Consider the following 26,108-nt stretch of genomic DNA (forward strand, 5'->3'; position numbering starts at 1 on the left):
CTCGTGACAAGGGCGGGACGGAGGAAGGGCGGTGGCGCCCCCAAGCGTGTGGGAGGACTCTGGTGGGTTTCGAGTACCCCCCCCATCAGCACCCAAAACAAAGGAGAAGGAGGCGTAAAAAGCTCTGTCTAGTATTTTATTAGATTTCGTTTCCAATATGCCTGTATTGGAAGATTTAGGAGACAAAAAAAGGCACAAACTCACATTTAAAGAAACAACGAGATAATCTAACCCATCCTACAAAGTGTGTGTTGCCAAAGGAAAAGAGCACGATGATGGATGAACCCAGCAGAACGGTGCAGTGGGGATGGACAAACCAGCCCGAGGCGAGGTACCAGGCTCCGGACCCCCAGTGTGGAGCAGAGAGGGGGTCCCCAACCAACCATCACCCTACACTGGACCAACAGCCCAGCAACAACCCCTCATGGAGCCGGCAGGTTGAGGGGTTCCTGCTGAAGCTGATGAAAGACACTCACCACGCATCAAGGTGGGAAGGCTGTAATAGGATTTGTCTATCCCGAGGCTGAGGGATGCTTCCACTTTGGATTAAACTGGAAGGACAGAAAGCAAAGGGGCAGGGAAAGGTGGAAATATCCAAGCTGGAGTTCCTGCTTCTTGGGTTTTTTTTTTCCCATTTTTCCCCACTAATCAGGAAAGCTTTGTGTAAAAGCTCTCACTCTGAAATCAGAGGATCAGAAAAGGATTGCAGGGTGGAATGTTACAATCTGCTTCCACTGCGATTAGCGTCACCGGCTCGAAAGCCTCTTGGATAACAGGAACTGAAAGAACAAGCGTGCTGTGTCGTATTCCCAGGTTGTCCTCAAGTGTAAGAATCCCTCAAGACGTAACAGACAAACAGGAACAGAAGTCAGTGCATGAATTCTCTGTTAAAAATACTCGCAACTCAAAGAACTACAACTGGGGCCTACTTCTGCAACAGCGAGAGGAGATGCCACGAAACCATCCTGGTCCCAAATTGCTTCACGGATTAAAATGCGGTTTAAGTATTCTACATGAAATCTGTTTTATTTGTGCCTGGTGAGAGCGCTAAAAACCCCTCAGAGCCCACCCCTGCCCCACAAAGCCACCTGAGGTCACTGAGAGGAGCCTGCCAGAGTTACTGGTACAATTCAGAGCTTATTGCACTTTGACATGAGTAAGGCAAACAGAACAAACTAAAAGTAAAGGGATAAACTGCCCCCTCCCCCAGGAACCAAGCTCCATCCTCTCTCCTCCTGAGCACACCTCATCTTCCCTCGCTCCAAAAACACTTCGGATCCCTCGTTCGGGATCGTGTCAGGATCTCCTGCGTGCAGGAATGTGAAGGGCTGAAGGAGGCAATGCCACAAAGACTCCTCAAAGGTGGTGACAGAGCCACGACTGTGCTTGGCATTGGGTATTTCACGTTAGTGCCGCCAAAGACAGAAGTGGAAAGTAAAGTGATTGCTACTAGGAAAACATAAAGGACAAATCAAACATTGGGCCTTAGGCATAAGCAAGGAAATTGGGTTTTCTTCTCATATGTATTTAATAAAGCAGCATTTCTTTGATTCTGTTCTGCTTATTTGATTGTCTAAAGCTGATACCAACATAAAGGATAGTTACAGTAAGTATTGGAAGTTCATTAAATAACCAGAGCTCTTTATATTAACAACGTCCTTTGTGATTTATAATAACCAACAGATACCCTAGAAAACAACTGCAGGTCTTTAAAAGCTGCTCTTTTTTATAGTAAGAAAGGAGATATTTTAGTCAGTCTTACAATGGGAAGAACATTATTGCTGAGCAGAACCGCCAACCCAGGCATCTGGATGGACTCAGATACCAAGACTTTACTTGTACCCCAGCTTTTGCTACATCCCAATTTGTCTAGGAAATCACATTATTATTATTATTAGTGAGCCAAAATCATTTTAGCTTTGTAAGTTATGGGAAGCTTTAGTAAATAAAGAACCAGGAAGAAGCTGCAACATGTGCCAAGCAACTTTCCATAATGATTATGTAGACGTGACACACGCAGCTGAAGGACAACAGAGCAACAGAGGCCAAAGGGACCACGTGCCCCTACAGTGGAACTCAACAGTTAAGTGCTGAAGGCCCAAGCACAGGGATGCTGCACGCAGCTTCTGCACAGCCTTTAATTCATGTGTGCTAAAACAGAACAAAGTAATGCCGTGCAGAAGCCATGGATCACAATTCATCACAGACCAAGAACTATATCTGGCTACTCCTGATTATGTGTTTGAATTACATGCCATCAAATTTCTTACCCTGGGAGCAAGGGTCAGAGCATAGCATTTTGTGGAATAGCTCTGCACTCTAAAATACTGACAGTTTCCCTCTCCAAACAGACTACGCAAAGAATGGTGAAGGGCTGGGGCAGGAACAAAGGTGGCAGTTTATCCCACTTGGAAAAAAAAAACAACCCCAAAAACATAAAAAACAGGGAAAAAAATAATAATAAATCTAAGTCACCACATCACAAGACTATTTTAGCTAAAAATGTCACTTGGAACTCAAACAGGGCCACATGGAAATTGGTCTGAACACAATGAAAATAAAGGAGGGAGGAGCCGTAAATACAGCGATCTCTAAGTCACACGTCTCCAAGGAGCTGCCTCCTTCGTCCACGTGCTAACGTTGGAGTGCTTAGTACCAGACGGTCTATTTGCTCACAATATTAAGGGGCATCTAGAATTAGCTATGGGAGATTTAAAATCGCCTGCCGGTTGGATAGAGAAAGGCTTGATCCAGAGATGGTCCGTCAGTCAGTGTGGATTCCCTGGGCCTTCCTGACGACTGTCTTGCAAACTACGAGAGACAAGAGGAAAATGGTTTAGAAGCACTTGGGAAGAGCAGCTGAACCTTCAGAAAGCAAACGTGGGACACACTGTCACCAGACAATGGCAACACACCACTGCTTCACTACACTTCAGTGCTGATGCAGAGCAGAAGTTACAGCACAGTCTAAAAGCGACAAACCCAAGTTGTGATTTAAACCATCTCACAAAGTCCAGAGGCTCTGATACAACCAAAAACTCATTTCTCTAAGAACTGAGCATGAATCAGGAGGGAAATGAAAAGCTTTAAGTTGCATTAAATAAATGATGTGTATCTATCAGAAGACACTCCTTTGGACACCCCCTCAACCTTGTGTTCCCCACCACCAAACCACCAGCAGATAACAGAGGACAAGCAGAGGTAAACAGAGAGTCCTTGATGGTGCGATGGCTGTGCCTGATCCCATTCTTTCAAAGCATAGCTAGGATGGTTTTTTACTGCCCTGGAAAAGTTGTGTCTAGTGGCTTGGATATCTCTACCTAAATGCACAATCTCTTCTTTCTCCTGCCTTCTTAATTCCCTAATGCTATTTCTGTACAGTATCTAAGAAAAAGTCACCAAACCCAAACTGATGACTCAATTGAACAGAATGAGGCTGAACAATCTCAGCACTGCTCACACGTTTCCATCCAGCACACAGCCTAGAATGCATCCTGGGGACTTGGCCAACAAAGGCAAATTCATACATGCTCTCCAGTGCGACAGTCCCTCCCATGCCAAGTTAACATAGAGGGAAAGAGATGAAAAACAAGCCAGTAGCTTTAAAACTGTCATTGCTGCTTCTCCTGTGATGTACAAATGTTGCTCCAGGCCTTGGTCCATTAGTAACTACTGTTAAACAATGCAAGAAATATATTCCAAGCATATCTTCAAAGGGATTTTCTATTTCCAAATATATTCTAAGTATCTGCAGGTCCAGCTTACTCTTTTGGATCTGACGAAAGTTCCTCTGCAAGTCATGGGAAGTAACACATGCATTGCAGAAATAAGAACAGTGGTGAAGACTACAAAATGTTCTAACACATCTCTCTTACACTTTTCCCTCGGGCATTTCTTTAGGATAGCTCTGAAACAAGAGGGTAAAGTCACTCCTCAACCCAGCAGTGAAACAGGCTCACTAAGAGACCACAGTTAATACCAAGGTTTGCCTGTCAGAAGCTATGAACAGGATCATTTCTTACCCAAATATGTATTTTTTTTCCTCCTAAATAAAGCAACACAGAGCTTTATCGATCTCTTTTGATACCTACAGTGCACAGGAAGAAGTCATGTTAGTCATCTGCAGCCGACATTCCTTTCACTGGATCTTTTTCTCTCATCTGAAAGAAGAAACATTATTCCAGTGCTGATTCTCACATGATGTTATCTCAGGATTTACTCGTATGAAACAAGTTAAGCTACTTCCTTCATGTAAGCCACCGACTGCATCTGAGCATCCCAAATCAGTGTTTGGGCATACACATGTGCAGGACCACTTGTGGTTACTAGGATCTGGAGCCATTATCCAAAGGGCTGAGTGTACATGAAGCTATAATGACAAATCCTGAGGCATGAAGGAAGAGAAGGGTGCAGTGCAGGACACAAATCACAGAACAATGTACTCCTTATTCCCAAACCCTGTTACATACCCCCAGTACCTGCTTACAGCACTTAAGAGCTAAAAATCCTTTTACTGAACTGTTTTTTTTGGAAATTAATGAGCACAAAAATGATCATTCAGCTTTGGGTGAAAGCTAATAGAAGATATTAAAGCAATAAAGGAATCATTGCTACTCATACTCTCATTACCTGTGCTTCAACATATTTACTGGCTCAACAACAAACACAAGAAGTCCATAATGATTAGAAGGAGATGCCAGCACAACGGAGTCATAGCCAATCATTCAAAGCACAAGCAGCATGACCTAAATAGCAGGAGGACAATACACACTATGCTATGACAATGCTGCACTCTTTCCTCTCTCCACTGTACTGGGTAGCAGCAGTGTCTCACCCAACCCACACCTGCCCTGCTTTTTCACTGACCTCATCCAGCTGTCTCTTGGTCTCCTCTTCCATCCTACGGATGTCCTCCATAGTCAGATCAACCCACTTATCCAGCCAGCAAAAGAGCTGCCGATGGAAGTTTGTGAAGAGACGCTTTTCTTGCTGCAAAAGGAGGAGGAGGGAGGAGTAAAACATACAAGGAGCTGACTCAGAGGACAATTAATATGGATCTAACCGGATTGTAACAATTGTCAGAGATGTGTACACTGAAGCACTGGCTCCCTCGCCCACCTTTCTGTGGCGCTGCCACAATTGGAAACTGGAGCTAGCTCATTTGTATTCCTTTAACAGAATACCTACAGCCTCAAATCCACGGAGAAATGCTTTTTTTTTCTCCCCCAAGCCTAGACAGAGCATTGAAGGAATTAGTGAATGCTTTAGTAATTTCCTTTGATTTGACAGCAGTGTTTCGACTGAATCAAGCGCTTCAGGTTGGGTTTACTTAAAGCACAATCGTTGGCCTGAAGGTGCAGTAAAAAGGAAGACCAGAATAAAAGTATTTCTTAAGCTAATCCTTGCTGAAAACTGGAGGTTACCAAGTGTAAAGGGTTCGTATGCACTTATCCTGCTTTTTTCTTTTACAGTGACCTAAAAACAAGCCTAAACTTGTTTTCCACACCCAAAATGTGCAGAAGCTACTTCAAGTTAGGAGCAATTTACTTCCATTTTATAGGAGATCAGCTAGACAAGATCATTACATTAGACAGGAGTACACAATGCCTCTTGGAGAGATCGCACTAAGGACGGACACTTCAAGCTTTACCAATCATGGTTTCACATCTCATAACCTGCTCTCATCAAAAGCAGTTCAACTACTTTGACACAACCGTGTAGCTGAAGAGACACTCATGAGGAAAGGATACAAGACACTGCTTTGTTCAGGGCTTTTGTTACAAGCATTTGAAATCCTGCAGCAGCACAGTCATTCCCCTTCAGGGTTCTCTTGAGGTTATATCACCAGAGAATTGCTTTTGCAGAAGCAGCACTGTACTTCATCAATATTAAGCACTGAGCAGTCTCCGTGCTCTGAAGTCATGGGCATTCTATGAACATTGCACCTACCAATTCCCAGGTCCAGCACCCTGCTGCAGTTCACGGGTTAAGAACTCTGCTGCAGAAAAAGCTCTTTTCAGGACACCAATTACTCATGGTTTTAAGTAATAAAGTTTCCCACCATCTGCTTATTTTTTAACATAGGTTTTTCAAGCAGCAGAATAGGAGAGGAAAACATGACTAGAGCTGTAGCACTTGCCAGAAAGATCCTCAGCTGATCCGCACTGGATAACTGAAGCTGTAGGTACCTACCCACATCTTGCCCCTGACCAAAATAACCCTAGTATACATGCATCATCTCATCATCCACAAATCAGCTATCAAATGACCCCAATTCTCAGGCTTATCTATCAAACACCAACAAACAGCCAGTTCACCTTCATCACCTTCTTACATTAGAGTGAAAATGGTTCAATAGCCAATTCACAGAACAACCAAACTGAATCCAACTTTAAACCTTGCAGTGTATCAGGCAAAGGCCTTGACTGTATTGCTTGTGGTGACATGACTGGGTTTCAAGTTAGCATCACCAAGCAGAATACACTACTAGCAGAAGCTGAGGTGCCAGAGCAGGTGGGAGATGATGCCTCATTTCCACACCTCTCCCCACCAACGAGCTCACTTACCTTCTGTATAAAGTTCTCGACTTTATTTTGCAGACCCCACCACTTGAACTTGACTGTTACCAGTTTGTAAGCACACATGTATGGACAATCTGTCTGTTTGCCCAGCTCCTTCTGCAAAGACACAGAGACATTCACATCAGGACTCAGGTCAAATGTCTCCAGGAAAGCAGCTTCTTCAGTCATAACCATGAATTCTTTCCACAATTCCTCATATTCATCTTGCATCCTTATACCTTACCTGTTTTATACTGACAAGCTCTGTCACATCTTTTTGCTCACCCCCTTTCCATGGTATTTAAGATCATGATGCAAATCAATCCTAGTTCCTCCACAGTTTGCCTTCCCTCCTTTTTGAGGATGGATTATTCCTTCCTCTCCTCTATTCTTTCTACCAGTGAATTAATGTCTTTCAGTATCTTCATTCTTCGTGCCACAGCAACTTAGCTTCCTTAAAAGTCTTCAGAAAAAGTCCCTCCCTAAAACCTTTGCCAATAGATGATATCATCCAAGCCAGCCGCATCATTAGCAAGCCTTATAGGAAACCCCACAAGGTTTGCAAGATGGACTTCCCTGCTTCCTTTTACAGGAGCCACATCCACTCTTTACAACCTCAACTTCTAGGCTGACCTGCTAGAGATCAGACTTGCACACTCATAGCTCCCCAGATCCCCCTCAGGGTCCCTTTTAAAGACTGGCATCACATTTGCTCTTCTAGAGTCTTGAGATTCCAAGGATTTCAGTGAAAGGTTAAACACTGCTGCTTATAACTCTTCTATTTCATCCTTCAATTCTCCTGGGTGAACCCTTGGGCTGAACACCAGACAGCCCTGGTGATTTCTTGGAACTCATTCTGTTTGTACCAAACTCTTCCATTTCCTTTAACAGATCACCAGCTGAGTCCTGCATTCCCTTCCACAGAAGTGAATCCCATGGTTTCGATATCTAACCCTGGCTCCAAGCCCCAGTATCTACACTTCAGTCACGTAAGCTGATACAGCTCCTGATCTCATCCAACACATACCTTCCAGTTGGGACCCAGAGGTCCACGTCCAGTCTTGACAGATTTAAATTTGGCTGGATCTTCTTCTGCCTTGTAATCCTATTGGACAGACATGGGAGATTAACCACAAATTATCCCACTCTTACCCAGCTGCTCACCACCACAAAGGATTTATGTTTCTGGTGGGCAAAGACTAACCTCTAACTGCCTTCTCAAGAGCTACTGTTTTCAGACTTCAACATTAGGTCAGGCACTCTTCAAGGAAACATATCTCTCCCCCCTGTGCTGTGTCCTAGACCTATATGAAGAAGTGGTAACAAACTGATATGACCTTTGTAAGGACTCCTTTGGGGTAAATCTATCAGAAGATGTGTAAACCTTCAGGATAGGTTTCCTATAACCACTCGTTCTTTGGCAGCTAAATATTGCTGCTGCAGAAAATAGCTATGTTTTCTGGAGCTGTGATAGCTTGGATTTTTCATAGCACTCCATCAGTATGATGCTCACATACTGCACACTAGGAGACAAATACAGGCAAGCTCATAGCACCACCAAAATGAAAGAGGCATCAGTTATGCCCCCTATTACAGAGGAAATAATTTGCAGCATTCCCCTCCCGCATTTGGGGTATGTACTCTACTCATACCCCCAGTTCAATTAAAATGAAACCAAACTCAAATCATCATCAGTTTAGTGCCAAAAGTGATCAATTCGTAGCATCTTCATCACAAGTCTTCTGCTCCAGGTGTATTTTCCTTGACCAGTACAGAAACATCTCTTAGTTTCTTACAGTAACTGTGGTGACTCTTAGAAACCAGGATTAGCTACATGAATTCAAGACACACTTGTGAGGCCAGGGGTCAGTTTCAAAAAGGAAGCAGTTTCAAAACGACTCTGTATGGAAAGGGCAGCACCATTTCTTGCTATTCAAGCATTATAACCAACTGCAGTGCTGTAGAACTACATACATACACTGTTTTACAGACACCATTAACATAGCTTTTAGAAGAGCTCTTCCTCTAGCTTGCTTAAACACGTTTAAGGAACACTTTTCCTTCTCTTTTCCATCCTCTCATTTGTCCTGTTACCTGTGACCATCCCTGAGAACACAGTGTGTACATTATCTCTCTTTTAGCACAAGGCCCCCCACAGTAGGGAGCTCTTACCCACCTACCATACCTTGGGAAGTACTTGACTCCGATCAGCAATGTCTATATAAATAGCTTCTACACTCTTCCATACATCTGGCTCCAGTTTATGAACCTGCAGTGAAAGCACAAGACTAATGTACATGATGCCACCACAAAACAATCCCCTTCTAAGATCATAAAACCCCAGATGGAGATGCAGACCCCCAGCGTTCCCTGTCCACGTACAGAGAGGATACTTTGGTAAACACACAACCTTCTAGAGAAGCAGAGGTGCTCACACAGAGCAAGTGCTTGGGGGACAGTTTTGTGCAGCAGATATGAGAAGCCCACAGGAGAGAGTCTCTGCCTTGGTAGTGCAATAACACAGCAAACAGAGAGCTCCACACAGCAACTATCTAATCTAGCACAGAAAGCAGCACTATAACATTAAGGAGATGAATAAAACACACAACACAAGTACTTACATTCTCTTGTGTTCCAAGATCTGATATATGCCAGGTTTCGATTTTGATCAGGAAGTCATCTTTCATATACTCATTCTGTCATCAAAATAAAGCTTCCTGTTATTCTTTGGATATTTAACTCGTCTTCCATTAGCTAGATAGGCAGTAGGAAAATCAACTCCAAGAATTAGACTTGACTGGGGTTTGATTTAGGGAACTTGAGAATTATCTGTAAACACATCATTGCTTTTAGCAAAATTGTTTGATCACTAAACACAGAAGATCAAACAAACCCCAAGTCATTTACTATAAAAACCAGAAGTACCATTGCTTTAGCAAAACATTTGGGGTTTATAAGTAGCTTTCTCTTTAAAGGACAGTATCTGCCACTTCATTGAGAGTTTAGAAGAGGTAACATAAGTTAACTAGGCAGAAACTGTCTTTTCAGAGAGATTATTGATCCGACACAGAGTACATACTTGTATACAACTCTTCCAATGAACAGTACTAAACTGATGTGTTGAGAGCTTTGCCACTGGAAAGGGAAGGGACAAGAAGCACAGTAAGCAAAACCACTTTCCGTTTCTCATTATTACTGTAAGTAGAAAAGGACTTCCAAAGGTAACCCTATCCTCCCTCAAGGGAGCAGAAACAAAAGCACAAGCCAGCAAAACACTTGGCATGTAAAAAGGAAATATCAAATTCAGAAGAAGGTTATTAAAAGGGACATAACTGTATGAGCTAACTTTCTTTGAATCCTTTATCTAGGCAATGGTACATTCCCATTTGTGAAGCTGAGCATCGCTGCAATCAAGATCTCTGTCCCTAGCTATGAACTGTTTGTGGCTGTGCCACAGTTGGTAAAGGGGCTTCATCTACATCATCTTACAATGACAAAAGCTAAAGGGCCTTTAGCTCAAGATAATGACCTTCTCCTACCCAAAACACTTCATTTCAGACATTACATATGCTTCCATTAAGCATCAGTAAAATCAATACTTACTGTAATAACTGGTCCAAGAAATCAACACATGGAAAGAAAAAGATACAGTACTTTAGTGCAAAACGAATATACAGCAACCATTGCCCTCCTCCCACCACCAGCAAACCAGGGACAACTTCAGCTTCCCAGGGAGCTGCTGAGACCACCCTGCAAGTCACTAAAGCCCAGAGAACGTCACCCCCTTCTCCTCTGGAACTCCTCAGACTTGGAGAAACCAGGAGGAGCAGCAATTAATTATGTACTGCCCCTTCTGCTCCCTGGCCTCCAGCCAGCTGGATGGGAAGATGGAATAAGTATGCTCAGCTGATGGGATATGACCAATCCTTTCTCAGCTTGCAGATAAGAAACCTCTCCACAGTTCTGAGGCAAGCACATGCTGGGTTTCAGGCCAGTGCAGACCTCATCACTGCTGCCTGCAGTAACCAGAGCCTCTGCATCTCTACTGCTCCTGGTAACTGAGCTCCCTGGATAGTAAGGCTCAATTATTCAACACAGAAAAGCAATTTAAGATCCTGTAACAGTCAGCATCTGCTCTACCTGAGCCACCAGAGCACGTTAGCAATTCCACTCAAGAATAAGGGTGTCTGAAGCTTTGCTGCTTTGTTCTGAAGTTTCACAAGGGCTTTACTGAGAAGGAATTCTGGTTTAAGGGCACTATTACAACTTGTGAGTTTCCAACCCAACATCATGCAGACAGAACCACCCCGTTATCACCTTCCATGCACATCCAGCTACCTTAAATTCCCTGCTGCCGGGCCTTGGAGTGACCTAAACCTTTAACAATTTGAAATGTGCTTTTTACAGCAATTTAAATGAAGAAGGCTTCATTATTTAGCCTGACATGTTGGGGTGGAGGGAGAGAACAAGCAGAGCTGAGGCTCATCTTTAAAAGGCTGAATTTCATCTCAAAGAGCACTTCATTATTTCTCTAAGAAAGAGGGTTTTTTCCTGCTAGTCCTAACAAAACCCAATAGTAATCATAAGCCAGAGTCTTCCCATCTTCCTATGTCTCTGTGCCATGAATACGCAGCTGCCTTCAAACAGGTCCCTTCACCTTCCTAATCTCTGTGGGGAAGACACCTCATTTGCAAAGCAAACAAACGAATCCCTTTAGAAATGCCTATTAAAACTCAGAGGCTCAGCTTTTCACAAACCAGGGCCTGCAGTGAGGCACTGCAGCAGCAACTCCTACACTTTTCAGCTGCAGTTCTAACTCCTCAACTGCCTGACATTTGGCCACGGGCCATGCTGACACTCAGCAGAGCAGAGCACACTTTCAATTGCTTTCCTACCAACATTTCAGAAACATTAATATTTAAGTCAGACCGCAGAAAGAGAACCAAGAACACTCCTTGGCACCAGCCCACAGTTCTAGCTATTAGGCAGCCTTCACTTCATTTCTACTGGAGAAGTTGTAAATGCATATGACAACAGTCTCATTTACAGTTCATGCTCTCAAAAGAGCTAAGCAAGGATTTCATTCACAGCACAGAAAAAACACATACTACAGCACATGTGCAGAACTGCAGGTTAGGTATAAGCTAGGCATTTCCATTCCCTCAACCTGTGGTACTTATCATAGAATCACAGAATGGTTTGGGTTGGAAAGGACTTTGAGATCATCCAATTCCAACCCCCCTGCCGTGGATCACACTAGATCATGTCACCCAAGACTCCATCCAACCTGGCCTTGAATACTGCCAGGGATGGAGCAACATCCTTCTTTGATAATGGTATAATATGCATATTAAAGTAATGATTGAGCTTTCCAGAGGAGGTATAAGGAAATGTAAGAAGGATGATCTAATATACTTAAAAATATATATACCATGAGGCACAATTAACTAGAAATATGGCTTTATTCAAGTTTGAAAGGCTCTGTATAGTAGCTGATGTGGTGATGTGCTCCAGAGAGCAGCACGCTAATTCACTTTGGTCCAGGAGAGCACAGGCACAAGTACCACTAACTCCTACACAGCCAAATCAGGTTTAGCTCCTGCTGTGTCCGTGGCTCTTAGATTTCAAACTCTGGCACAGCTCTCAGCCCTCTCACTACTTGGTGTAAGCCAGCCTGGCATGATCAAAGATTCACATGAGGCCATCCAAGTCTTCTCACATAGGACTGAAATACCCAAAGTAAAATGATAATGCACAAGCAGCCTACACCACACACGGGTTCCTCCCTCTTGCCCAGTGCTAACAAGTGAAGGTTGCAGCAACTTCTTGGAGCTTTTCTTGATTCATGTCAGGCTGGCAGATTCTCTAAACAGATTTGTCAGCCTCCGCAGAAAAACTGCCTTCTGCTCCAGCCCCCACAAACCAGCACTTTATCTCATCTCATAGCGGTGTTTATTACAGTTGAGGATTTCTTTTGTTGGGTGTCGTTAGCATTTCTAGCATACCAAAACCTGAAACGTCTTTGACTGTGTCAGAAAGTCTTGTACTTGATTTTAGTATCACTTTTAAGTAGCGTTTTAGCAGTGTTTAACTGAAGGATACGCAGCTAAGAGTGACAGCACAAGCTAACCCCACACCATTGTTTCAGAGAAGAAAAAGAGGAGGAAGAGATAGGTAAAGCATTACATCTAACAAAACCTACTGCAGTCAACTTAGTTAGATCTGTTTCCACAACTTAAAGCATTAATGAAAGAACTATTTGTGTTTAAAGCAGTTCACTGTACTTAACATGGGAAAAAAACAGACATCTCCTGGCTAAATTAAGCAATATGCAGCATGGAAACTGCATAAAAATGGGAAAGCCCATGGCAGGGAGGCTGGAACTAGATGATTTTAAGGTCCTTTCCAACTTTATCTATTCTATGATGCTATGAATTAATATTGTTTCAGCATCTTGCATTATGTGGTACATTAAAAACTTACTCTGCAGTTGATGATGAATTTTGTATTTGAAATACCCATTCCACTACGCTGCTGCTGAAGTAACGTTATCCTCCCTCACCGCAAAGCTTTTTCCTTCTTTTAAAAGACTTCATTTAAAATCCTCTCAAGTAAATCCTCTCAAAAAATACATTTTTTCTATCTCGAGTTTCAAGGCCAGTTGGGATTTTTAAGTTTACAGTTCCCATAGCAACGGTGCCACTACCAAACGGCAGAAAATGCACCCTTCAGATACACAAACAGCATAAGGCACAGCCAGAAACACTACGTGAGTTTGGAGGCAAAGTCAAATTTGCAGTTCCTACAGCAACAAAGACCAGAAAAACAACAGTGGTTAAACATAGAAAGGTTTGGGGTGGGAAGGACCTTAAGATTATCTAGTTCCACCCCCCTCCATCATGGCTGGTAACTTCTGTGAGGGTTCAGTGTAGTACATCTGTTCCTTTAGCAGGACTAACATCTGTTTCTTGGTATGTTCTTTCCCATTGTCATTTAGCAGCAGCACATGAGACAAGGGCATTTCTTTTAAGTCCACAGCACTATATTTTGCTTCTCCTGACCACAGAAAGGGCTTAGAAAACAGAAATCCAAGATCTAAGAGCTGAAACAGCTTCTATATTGGTTGTCTCCTTCCTTATCCCCTCCTACCCTCTCCTCCAGCCCCCAAAACCCCAACAAGCCAGCCATACACAGTCCTTCCGCACGCACTCACCGGTTCTGCAGTAGGGATAAGCATTCCATGCTTTTTCATGTATATTCAGAGCTCCTTCAGGGGCCAGCATTCTCACAAATGTTGGCACTTTGCTGCAGAATTTGGGAACAGGAAGAAAGGCATTGATAAGAAGTACAGGTAATAGGCGCACCAGTGATGCTCACATCCAGCTGTACCAGTGCCAGCTGCTGTTACACTCCTGTCTTACCTCGATGTCTTTTAGCTTTCACATAATCCATGTTTTACAGTCACTGCAACCCTATTGTATTTTCCTTCCTTGAGGCTCCTGCCTCAAGAGCCTTTCCCAATTCCAGGAATAAAGTGTTTTCATACCTCTGTAAGTGGTAGATCTTGTGTGTGTACTGCCCACGCTCCCCATCTCTCTCATAGGGTTCGTTCACCAGGACCTCCACTCCTTCACCTCCACCAGTTTCATTTTTGCTGGCTTCTGCCACAGAATACAGCTGTCCCACTTGATACTAAAGAAGTGAGAGACACATTATTGTGAAAGCTGTAATTTAGCAGAAGTAATAACTTTACCAGAACAAGCCAAGAATAAACTTATCATGTGGGGAGAAGGCAGAGAAAGGGACATCCCACTTGTGTGCCCAGATAAGCAGCTCTTTCCGTTTCATTTTGATATAGTGGTAGTTAGGAGGAAAGCACTGTCAATAGAAGAGCTACCTTTAACCCTTCAATCCCAAGCTCCAAACCAACACAACTTCAGGAGAAAGTAAAACAGATTAAAGGTATGTCAGGACAACATTTAAACACAGATGGCCTCGGGCATACTGTAGAAAAATCCATTGTTTTCCACCCTTTTTGGCACACAGGAGCATCAATTGTTCAGCTCAAATGGAGAATAACGCACTGCCAGTCCTAACTTAAAAAGCATAAAGTACTTTACCCAAGGAGAGCCCCAAAGAACTTCACATGAAGTTCCTTTGACAATATGGTAGTGCAAGACTGCAGGAGGTAGGCAGAACACAAAGGGTACTTGCATCACCTTTTAAATGCTTTGAGAACATACTTGTTACATGTGCACAGCTTAGGAGCACAGTAGAGTCAAAGATGAGTGCAGCTGAAAACAACAAAGTAAGAAGCTTTAAGTAAGGAGGGTATTTGCACCCGGGAGTTTTCCAATTAAATGCTGCTTCATTTTAAGGCTGAATAGACTGAAATTACCCTTCTCAGCCTTTACTACAAGGCCTACTACCAGACCAGCATGCTTAAACATCTCTTGCCAAACCTGACACTATGATCAGATCAGGTCATTTCTCCCCAGTGAACACCCATTTCTCTTCTGCACCTCCATCAAACTCTGTTCTGTTAGGTCTTCTACAACCAAGCTTTTTCTTCCTTCCCAACTGCCTTTATCCGTCCCTAAATGCTGTTTTACCTCCACATAACTAAACCCATCCTGAAAGCTTTATCTAATGAAATAACTTAACCAATAAATGCCCCAGATGAGCAGCTGATCCATGCTGGCACTGCTCACCCTATTATGTTTGGGTTGGGTTGGGGTTTTCCTGTATCAGACTTCCTCTTAACCCACGAGCATTAAACCACTGACAGGGAGAGCACAGAATTTCAACACTCCACAAAATTCTTACCAAAAGATCATTTTTCACTCACTGGGCAGCAACATTTCACTCAAACTACCTGACACTACACCATCTCTTTCATTAGAAGCCTGCCCAAATGTTTCACAGGGAAGGGAAGAGGAAGAATCACAAACATCAGCAAAGAGAACATTCTTTTCCATAGAAAATGTAAAGACTAAAACACTCTTGCCTCCGGCAGCAGAAAAAGGGGATGCAAAGCTCAAAAGAAACATGATAAAATGAAGAAAATTCATGCAGGTGTCTTTGAGGTGAAGTTAGATGAGCAGACAAGGTTTGTGGATGAAGAAGTTAAACATTAAGTCAAAAGGAAGTGTTCCAACTTAACAGAGTTTAAGTCCTCACAACTGAAAGTGAGCAAGACAGCAACCGTTGCCAAAGGCACAGAGAGGCAGTCTGGAAGGGTAATGCACCAAGTGTTAAACAGCAGAAGTGCAATGACATAAAACCCTCACCAAACCCTCCACAAACCTCCAAAACATAACTACAAAGCAATGGAACACTGCTTAGGCCTTCTTCCTTTTCCCCAGCACAGGATCAGGAATAGCACCTAGCACTCCATACACTGAAATTCAGGCTGGAAAAGTGTTAGCTCAGAGCTAACAGCCCAGAAATACATCTCTGGCTGGTTCATCTGCAGCAAGAAAGGAAGATTTCTACAGTGGTTAAGTGTTGTTGACAGAGCACCCAAAATAACAACAGTACCCAAGCTCTGAGGTTTTGTACCACCTGGTGCTCACCAGACCCAAGGGAACATTTATTCCTAGTGGAAGAGTAATAGATGGTAAGCCAAAGTAGAAAGGCTTGAAGACAGGACATCCAGGGACAGGGCAAAAAGCATCCCAGGCCACTTTTGAGCTAGGAGCAACAGCTCTGCTGGACCTGGCTCTGTAAGGAGGGCCAGGTTAAACAGGCTCTCCTCACTTGGCTAGACGGTTCCTGCACTGTCTCCAGCAGATTGGGTTTCAGTCTGGAGTCTGCAATACAACTCTTTGCCTTTTGACATTTCATACGTAACGCTGTAGATGACCCATATGAAGCAGAACACTCACCTCCCTCCAAACAAGCAAAACATGAGAGCTGGGAAATCTTAGGAGCAAGTTGATTTAGTGGAGTAAGAGCCACATGGACACTCAGAGAATAGAACTCATCACAAGTTTGGCAGCTACAATATTAAAGGGGAGGACTGAAGTCTCAGGACAGGTATCAAGGGCACAAACTAATTTCTCTTAGTAACAGCCATTTGCTCCTGCTTCCTTTTAAATACATGGGTCAAAGTTCAGGCACTAAGAGGATAAGCCCTTTGGTTTAGCATCTTCACCATTTAATCTTCCCTGTTATTTCTGATCCTTTAATCACATTGATAAATGGAGGAAAAGGTGCAAATAAAGCTATCCCAATGAACAAATCCTACAGCATCTGCCTGCAAAAGTTAACAGGAAAACACATTCTGTGAAGCCCAAATTGTCCCAGACCTATTCTTGCAGACCTGAGAGCTCCAAAACACCTTCTCTTCTACAAGAAGTTACCCAGATCAAGAGGATCTGTCTCATAACACCTTATACAGCTGACAGCACATCTTCATTACATCAAATTTCTTTCAAAAGGCCTAATCTCTATGTAACCATCTTCAAAACCAGTCATTTCCCTGAAAGCAGCTTTGAACACAATTAATAAATAAGAGCCCTTTGTGTTTGGCAAGCTCCTTCCCATGTGAAAGGAACAAAGAGGCAGCACAGAATGTGTACACACAGCTCTAATCCATACCAGCATTTCCAAGTGGCAGCTGGCAAGACACCCACACAGCCACTCAAGACCGCGCTCTCCAAGCTGGCACCGTGCAACGTGATGTTGGTCAGGGTACAAAAGTAAAGGTTAGCCCCTAAGATCCAACAAGGTGTTTTTCTTCTTTCTCCTTGCAGTGTGGCAATGTTATAAACCAACAGAGGAGTGCAGCTTGCAGCCTGCACTTCAACAGGACCATGTTTTGGCAGAGTTTCCCAGCAGAAGATAGTCTGCTACAGTCTAACTCCTACATCCTAGCCTTCAAGTTTTAGTCATCACCAGGGCTTCTTTTCCACTGTTTTGTTCCCATCTTAGCACTTACTTGGCTAACCATTCAGCACTGATCTCTTCTTTAAGTTCAAAGCCTTCTTGATCACTAGTTTTCTCTTGAATTCCTTACTACTGATTAAGCCCCATTTGCTAGGGGTGAAGGGCCTGAGCAAACAATCCCTGGCGTATCAACAGAACACCACAGCAGACTCCATCAGCCCTATTACAATGCCTTAAAGTCATAATTAATTTCATTCAATGTGTTACACATTGGGATCAGACTTTTGGCAGCAATTTGCATGCAGAAGGCGTGAGCTCTTCAGTATTGCAAGCAAAAATTGCCCATATTAAAGGGAAATCTTAAGCCTTCTTGCTAGCCAGAGATGCTTAATGAGCAGCTAACATGGTCAAGAGCCACAAGAAGTCCCCAGAGCCCTATTTAAGAGGAAATCCTTGAAAGCAATGAAGCTTTAACAGCTGTTTTGTAGTACAAGACAGCAATGTAGCCACCAAGTGATGCACAGATGTGTCAGCATCTTTCCGCACAGGAAAGGGGGATGAAGCAATCCACAAACCCAAAGCAAGAGTCATCCTTTGAGTCAATATGGAAATAACCTTTCTGCTTAAGCATACCTTTAAGACTACCACATCACATAAGCACTTATGCAAAGCTAAGTGAACTTTAGAGCTCTTCCCAATTCCTTCAGGAACAGGTTCCTGGGATTCTGGCGTATCACAAGAGAACCACCAGACCTTGAAGAGGGGCATCACCCAGGGCACATAGGGACAATATGCACGTTTGGAGATAAAGTCTCATCAAGTTGGCACATATTAAAGTGTTCTCTTCAGTATTTTTGTTTTGTTTCCCTCCTAATGATGTTTATTTGCTCATCACTCCATAGGCTTTTCAGGTTACTCAACTCTCTGGTACAACTCCAATCCAGAGGAGAGGAATACACCTCCTGAAAGAGACGACCCCAGGGCATCCACAGACAAGGAGGTTGCTATACAGACAGATTTACATACCGCCCAGTCCCTCAGTTCTCCACATAGGCAGCCTACACACAAGGATCAAACGTGCCTGGCACTGAACAGCCAGCCAGGGAGGGAAAAGAGCATAGCAGTGGATTCACTTTAACTGGATGAAGGTTAATCCTAGTATCAGAGAGCTTGGAAAACCCTGTGCTGGGCTCCATCCAGTCTAACTCCCTCAAAGATACAATCTGTATCCTAATGCCATGACTTTGTCTTTACATGGCTTGATACCTAGGAGGAGTATCAGTATGAGGCAGGGCTCCTGTTATTCAGGCTAAGGTCTTCTACCATTTACTCATAGCTTTTTCTAACTTGCAAGTCTGCATCCTTTGCTTGCTTGATAAAGCTTATCATGTTAGTCCTTTCTTTGTCAAGGACTTCCCCACACAAGCAGCACTCAAGCACAGTAAAAGAGACAAACAAACCTTCTGTTAATCCTGCTTGAAACAGATTGATGCAGAAAGAATGTAAGGTGCAGGTAAGGAGTAAGCAACAGACCTGTGGCATTAACAGCCTCATTCCTGCACCAGCATAGAACACGGATCTAAACCCATCCTCTGATCAGAGGTCTAGGTTTTCTGTCAGCATGTGATGCCTGTCACAGCAGACTGATCCACAGGAACAAGGAATTCAGCTTTAACATAGTTTTTCTATTACTAGCCAGCCTCATGGTTGCAGAAATACACTGTGTTCTGTCAAAAGAGCAGCGAGTTATAAAAGGGACATGCTTAAAACAGTGCTGCCACAATCCAGCTCACCACTGTCTGTGCCACAGTAGCTGCTACAGTCAGGGGGAAAGAAAAATGAACAAGAGTGCTGTTATCACAGCTCTCCCTGAGAGTCGGAACAAGCCCTTGATCAGAGCTCACAGACCTCAGGCTTACAGCCAAGGATCACAAGAAGAAAAACAATACATCTGGAAGAAGGAATCTCCTATCTCCTACAGAGGTGCTATGGACTCTGCAACTCAGTCATTTCAATTTCTCATCTCCCTTGCTAGTGTGAACATTCAGAAATGGAACACATTTATATGGTCAAATTCTCTGCAAGAGTGGTGTTCAGTGCAGAAGGAAGGAAAGGCAAGCTGCAGCTCTCAGAGAGAACAGCAGGGAATCAGCCACAGACACTGCACAGCCATTCTCCATGTCCGTTATAAACTACATTTATTGTCTCAATTACAGCTTTACCTAGACAAAAAGACAGTATTCATTCTGTAAGAGCTATAAAGGTCTTAAATAATCCTAGGAAAAATATACACAAGCTTTCTTTAGCTAAGCCAGCCTCACAAATCACAAGAAGTTGTTGGTCTTTGTCTAAAAGTTTAAAACAAAAGACTTCCAGCAAAACACAGTTTAAAGGGTAACGTAAATTTGTACTAAAGCTTCCTCTTTGTGTTAAAAACATAGAAGAACAATAGTATTAATCAAAAGGAAACTGCACTTTATAACAGTCTGAGAAGTCAAGATATGAAATCGACACATCTGAAAGGAGAGAGAATCAGTACCCTCAGGCTTAAAGAAATTCAATTCTTTGGTCAAAATGATGGTGAGTGAGCAACAACACACAGGGGTCCTGCAGACAGTTACATCCTTCTCGTGCATCTTCCAGTTTTTGTTCATACAGACTGCTTTGATCACAAGTTTATTTACAGTCCTAAAAGAAGGAAGCAAGAAGAAAAGGACTTACCTCCTCCACAGACACAGGCAGGATAACACGGCTGAAAAGGGAACACAGAAACAGCAAGTTAACAAATATCCCTGTAGCTGCAACATTTACATGACACGTTCCTCACAGCAAAGGCTGCACAGCTCTGTCCCTGCAATATTCCAGCACCCACCCAGTGCTGGCATCCCTAGAGCTTACTCTTTAGTCCCAAGATTATACAATAGCCTCAAAGAGAATCAATACATGATATAGAATAACTGCAATCCTATATTAAATCTGTGCAGTGTTCGCAGACCCTTGCTGGTAATAGCAGCCTAGAAGTCTACACAGCATTGAAACAGTTTTGTGTGCCTTCTCACAACATCCTTTCAAGCCACATCTTATTTCTCATCAAGCTGTTGTAGAGCACTGCTATGTGCTTCAGCAGTTTTGCAGAGATCTGTGACAGTCACAAGCCATTTGCTTCCATGTCCTATCCAGTAGGAAACAGCACTAAATAGAGAACCCTATGGAAGGCTTTCTCAGAGCTGACTGCAAAGGAAGGTGTTGCCTCTCTATAGATGAGTCACATTTATTCACATTGTGGTTTCCCAAATGCCTCTTGGAATCAACTGACTGGACAAGAGGGCAAAGACCGCCTGAAGCCACACTGAGATTTTTGGAAAAAGGCAAGAATAAAACTCAATTTAAAGCTGCTGAAAATGCAGGTTAAGGCCTTTAAAAATACTATTTATATATATATGTATATGATCTCCAAAATTAGATTAGCATTTGACCTCTGCTCTCAGTACCAATGATGTTGAAACAAGGAACCAACGCGTGACACAGATATGACACGGATATGGCTACCAGTGGTGGAAGAATTCCAAGTTCTTTGGGAATAGTCTCAGAGATATTAGGATATAATGGGATCAGGAAAAAGTCCTCTGCATTAATAAACCGATTCTTAAAAAGAATACTGGTGAAAATAGGTATTTTTCCCCTTCACTAGAGGAACGTTACGAAAAAGATACTGTAAGAACAAACTGCAAGAGGGGCAAAATCTGCAGATTGTGCAAGATTCCTTGTGACACTGAGAACTGCAGATGTTTGGTGGCTGTAAAAGCAGAATCATGCATTATAAACACTGGTTTTCCCCGAACACATGGGGTTAATAAGCCCCAGCTTAGCTGTCACCAACAAACATCTTGGTGTCCTGATAGAAGAGTATTTGGAAACATCAGTTCACTTGTAGTTCAAAAGCAAACATGACATCAGAAATGGGACCACCACATGCACATATACATACCAAAAAAAGGACAGTTATGTCACTATAATCTCTCATGCATCAACATCTTGAATATTGCATACAGTTCTGGTCACCTCACCTTGACTATGATACAGGATACAGAACACATGAAGGAAAGCAAAAAAGATGACTGGAGATAGGAAGAAGCTTCTGTGTGAGAAGAAAGCTGTTAGATTAAGGCCTGTCAACTGAGAAGAAGAACACTTAAAGGGTTAAGAGATGGTAGAGCATTAAAGAGTCATGAATAGTGGGAAAACAGTGAATGAAGAAGGAAGAATGACTTTGCCTTACAGTAGAAGGAAAGAATAAAAACCATCAGGCAACAAATTTAAGACCAGTGAGGTGTATTTCTTCCCATTATGAATACCTAAGTTGCAGGATTCCTTGCCAAACACAAGAAGTATAAGCAATTTTAAGATGGGATTTGATCAGCTCATGGAAGTCATTATGTCACTTACTGGTAGGATATACTGAACAATCCTTCTACTCACTATTTATATATTGTTTCCTAAAAATACCTGCTAGAAGGCAAGATGGAAGAGGGCCTTTGATCCACTTCAGTATGGTATTCCTTACATAGGGAACAAAAAAGAAAATGGATTTCTAGAGGTAGACCATGCCATCAAGCATGACATTAGGTTAGTTAACTGGCATAAAATGATTGATGTAAGGTAATAAAATTGCATTTCTGGAAGACAGTAGACCTGAACGTTATCCTAGAGGTCAATGTTCATGAACAGAGAAACAGAAACACAGGGAAGACAAACAGTTTACAATTCATTTAGCCTAGCAAACCAAGAGTGCAGGGGATGACTAACACTTACAGGTAGCCAAACGATAAAGGAAGAGGAGGGAAGACTACTCAAGAGGATGGAATCAGAAGAAAGGCTTCACAATGGGAACAAAGACTCCTAACTTGGGGACAGAACTAGATCAACATATCAGAAATTATATGATGTGGTTGGCCTGAAATGGGTGAAGAACATTTAACTTCCCTCCTAGATTAAAATCTGCCTCAAATGACAGCAAAGGGAAGTACAGCTGCAGAGGAGGTCAGTGTCATTATCGTCACTTCACAGGAAAGGGAAGTCAGTCTTTACACTCTGATTCTCCTCAAGGTCTTCTGATGTAACTGAAATCACAATAAGGAGAACAAGCAGCATCTACAAACCCTAGAACTACAACAAAATCTAAACCCAACCAATGAACAAAACCCATGCAGCTTACCTGTAACATGGACAGGTAGAAATGAAAGATGCCTGATAAGACATCAGATAAAAACGTTAAAAGCTATCTCTGCATAACCATCAGTACAAGAAAAGAGGATACAGATTGACTGACAATAAAAGATGTGACATCAGGTCTTTGTTACATTGCTCTATTTCTGTAACATCTCCTACAATACCTATGGAGCACATCATAAAACCCATTTGATTTCGTAGGGAGGATGTGACAAGTGGTCTCAGAGATGGAAGAATGATCTGCTCAGATGACATGCAGCTACAGTTCACTTATATTTTTACCACCTACGCTAAGGTACCTGTATGCAGTGTTGGGCCACCCTGAACTAATCCAACAACAGCAGCAAAGTCCTTCAACTAGACAGGTCACACCAAAAAGAGTGGGGTTTATATGCTGTTAACAACTGCTTCCTAGAACATGAGATTTAGTAAAAAACCATCACAAATAGCATGTAAAATGGGCAACTTCCACATACAACATCAAGGAAGATTCAGATCAGAACAAACACAGTGGCATAACTCAATATGCAGCTGTTACAACCAGTTGGGAACCCCAAGAAGTCAAAAATAAACGCTCATTTTAGAAGTACAGCAGGAACCTTGAGTGTCCTTAAAGGCACAAAGAAGGGAAAAAAACAAACAGGACAATATAACTAATGACAAGACTTTAAAAGTTTAGTCACTCTTTTGAAAACAGAAATAGAAGCCTGTACAAATAAAGCAAAAATAAGGAATTCTGGTCCTTTAACCTTTAATCTGATAATCTGCACTTCACGTTTTGGCTCTGGAACAGGCGATGTGAAAGCCAGGCAGGTATGTTGATTTGCTGAGGTAAATAATATCATCAAAATGACTTGTGGAAGTGATGCTCATCCAAATGAGCTTTTGATACTCCCAGAAATCTGAAGATTCAAAGTATGTTTGCTCCTGTCTTCATGAGATGCCCGGTAGGGAGCTTATCTCACTGGCAAGTGAGCTTTACTGCAGTACAGGGCAAGAGACTGCAAGCAGAAGCATGGAAAAGATACATGAATGCAAACAGAAAGAAACCAGAGGGGGGTTATAAGAGGAAAGCTGACATTAACCAACTAAATTCATAGGAAAACCTCAACAAAACAGATGTTATGCAAGCAAGTTAATTATCTTTTCATGCAACTGAAACTAAGCGCTTAGCCCTGGTGTCTGCCTGCTACCCCGTTTAACGCTGCAGAAGGTAACTGTGTCTATATGTTACAAAGACCAGCTCTGCTGCTGCTCTTACAAGTCTTCACCCCTATTGTCGGCTAAAAACAGTTTAAGGACGGCGGGGAAAAGAAGAAGTTAATCAAGTTTGAAGACAACTACAAGGCTCAGTACAACCCTCAATGCAGTTCTACCATTTAAACCCACACCATGGTCCATGATCTGGCAAAGAAATTGCTATAAAGAGGCCACCAAGAAGACCTGAAAACCCATTTAACCATCAGGATCACAGCTATCTTCTGTGAGGGAAAAAAAGAAGAAAAAAAAAGCATAGAATGCGCTTAAGAGCACACTTGAGTTAACCTTAAGAATTCAGGACAGAAGTATGTGCAGGGCTATGCAGAGCTGAGGACACAGAGCCAAAGTGCACAGGTCCAAAGGAGTACACCACGTTAGCAAGGATGAACCAAAGACTGCACAGAGCAATGCGACCAGCAGTTACACATTCCCCCACAACAGATCCTCCAGCCTGTTTTCCACCCCACAACAACCTCAGCAGCCTCAGGGACAGCAAAGAACTCCAAGGTGAGGCTTCCACATTGGATCTATCTTATTTCTGCCACATTCACTCTTACTGGGGGCTCTAGTTAGAAATCACACAGCTAAAGGAAACGAGGGGGGTCAAAACCCGCCTGGCCACTTCCCCCTGTGACAAGGAGAAAGGGGCACGATGCCGCTGCCTCGCACAGCACCCACCGTGCACCGATCCCACCTGGGGTACGAGCCCAGCAAGGCCCTTGGCACCGAGACCCCCCCTCATTGCGGAGGACGAAGGGCCGGGAGGCCACGGGGGGCACGACCCGACCCCAGCCATGCACCGGAGCGCAGCCGCAGCGATGCGCAGAGGCGGGAGGGGGGGGGGGGGGAAGCCGGAGGCCGGTGCTCGCCAAGCGGAGGTGCCGCTGGGCCCCTTCCCCGCCGTGACCTTCACTCCCGCCCGCACCGGCACCGCGGCCCTCACGCAGCGCTCCCCCCCCCACACCCCCTTTCCTGACTCCCTCCCCGGCCCTCGGCCGCAGCGCAGGGCCAGGCCCCCCACGGCCGGTCCCCGCGGCAGGCCCGGTGAAGGGGGGGTGCACAGGCAGAGGTTGGTGAAGGGGACCGGGGTGAAGGCAGAAGCTCCCCACACTCACTATTCCTTGATGAGCACCATGGCGGAGCCACACGGGCCGGCCCCGCTGGAGGTGACAGGCGCCTGCGGGCCGCTCCGCTGGGCTGGGCTGGGCCGGGCCGCGCCGCACCGGGACGGGGCGAAGGGGAGGGGGGTGAGGGAAGGGGGGAGCCTGAGGCGGCGGGAGGAGAGGCGGGGCGTTACTGCGGCAACGGCTGCGTCACGGCGCCACGCAGGCGTGCTTACGTCACGGCGTGCGTGGGAGGACGGCGGGTGTTTATCTCAGGAGCGGAGCTGCCTCCCATAAAACACACAGTGGTTGGGGGACACGGGATAAAGCACCTCGTGTCGAAGGGCTGGCAAATGAGTTAGTTATTAACGGGCATAGCTAGGGGATGAGTCAGGGCTGCAGTCAGAGGGGTGTAAATTCAGTAGAGGAAGGACATGGATCTCTTCAAAGGACAGTAAAAATGGAGTGCTTCTCTGTGAGGGTGAGAGCTGGGGGTGTTCAACTGAGGAAATCTGCCAGAGGCATGGAATGGTTTGGGTTGAAGGGACCTTAAGGCTCATCCAGCTCCAACCCCTGGCACAGGCAGGGACACCTCCCACTGGAGCAGCTTGCTCCAAGCCCCTGTGTCCAACCTGGCCTTGAGCACTGCCAGGGATGGGGCAGCCACAGCTTCTCTGGGCACCCTGTGCCAGCGCCTCAGCACCCTCACAGGAACAATCTAATCCCACTCCTCCCTGTTTATTGCGGCCTTTCAGTACTTAAAAGGGTCTTATAAAATGGTGAGAGCCTTTAGACAGGCCTTTTTGATAAGGGGTGGTGGTTTTAAACTAAAACAGGAGAGATTCAGGCTGGATGTGAGGAAAAAACGCTTTATAGTGAGGGTGCTGAAACACTGGCACAGGTTGCCCAGGAGCCATTCAAGGCCAGGCTGGACATGGCAACGTGGTCTGGTTGAAGACGGAGGGATTGGACTAGATGAGGTACAAGGTCCTTTCCAACCCAGACTACTCTATGGTTCCATGAAGAATTCCAGCACCAAGGCTCCACCTTGGCACCAGATCACGAC

The 26,108-nt window shown here is 44.0% G+C and overlaps 1 protein-coding gene across 1 annotated transcript; it reads right to left on the reverse strand.

Moving 5' to 3' along the window:
- Window positions 1–122: 122 nt before the first annotated feature.
- Window positions 123–25,218, reverse strand: PITPNA (phosphatidylinositol transfer protein alpha). Its single transcript, XM_061363436.1, has 11 exons — window positions 25,055–25,218; window positions 20,172–20,202; window positions 14,107–14,252; window positions 13,766–13,865; window positions 9,182–9,256; window positions 8,746–8,829; window positions 7,588–7,665; window positions 6,567–6,677; window positions 4,867–4,989; window positions 4,092–4,160; window positions 123–2,811 (listed from the first exon to the last, which is right to left on the reverse strand). Exons 1-10 carry the CDS (start codon window positions 25,072–25,074, stop codon window positions 4,113–4,115), a joined length of 816 nt encoding a protein of 271 aa, XP_061219420.1. The 5' UTR covers window positions 25,075–25,218; the 3' UTR covers window positions 123–2,811; window positions 4,092–4,112.
- Between the last annotated feature and the right edge of the window lie 890 nt (window positions 25,219–26,108).

Source organism: Neopsephotus bourkii, unplaced genomic scaffold, assembly GCF_033783945.1.
Source record: "Neopsephotus bourkii isolate Nb327-2 ecotype Australia unplaced genomic scaffold, CSIRO-AGI_Nbou_v1 NB_1154, whole genome shotgun sequence".
NCBI lineage: Eukaryota > Metazoa > Chordata > Aves > Psittaciformes > Psittacidae > Neopsephotus > Neopsephotus bourkii.

Excerpts from the sequence above, each read along its gene's own strand:
- PITPNA (XM_061363436.1), bottom strand. The coding sequence starts at position 25,074 with ATGGTGCTCATCAAGGAATA. Across the intron at positions 14,253-20,171 it reads TGCCTGTGTCTGTGGAGGAG|TATCAAGTGGGACAGCTGTA; the intron begins GTAAGTCCTTTT and ends TCACTTCTTTAG. Across the intron at positions 4,161-4,866 it reads CCAAGAGACAGCTGGATGAG|ATGAGAGAAAAAGATCCAGT; the intron begins GTCAGTGAAAAA and ends TTCTTCTTTCAG.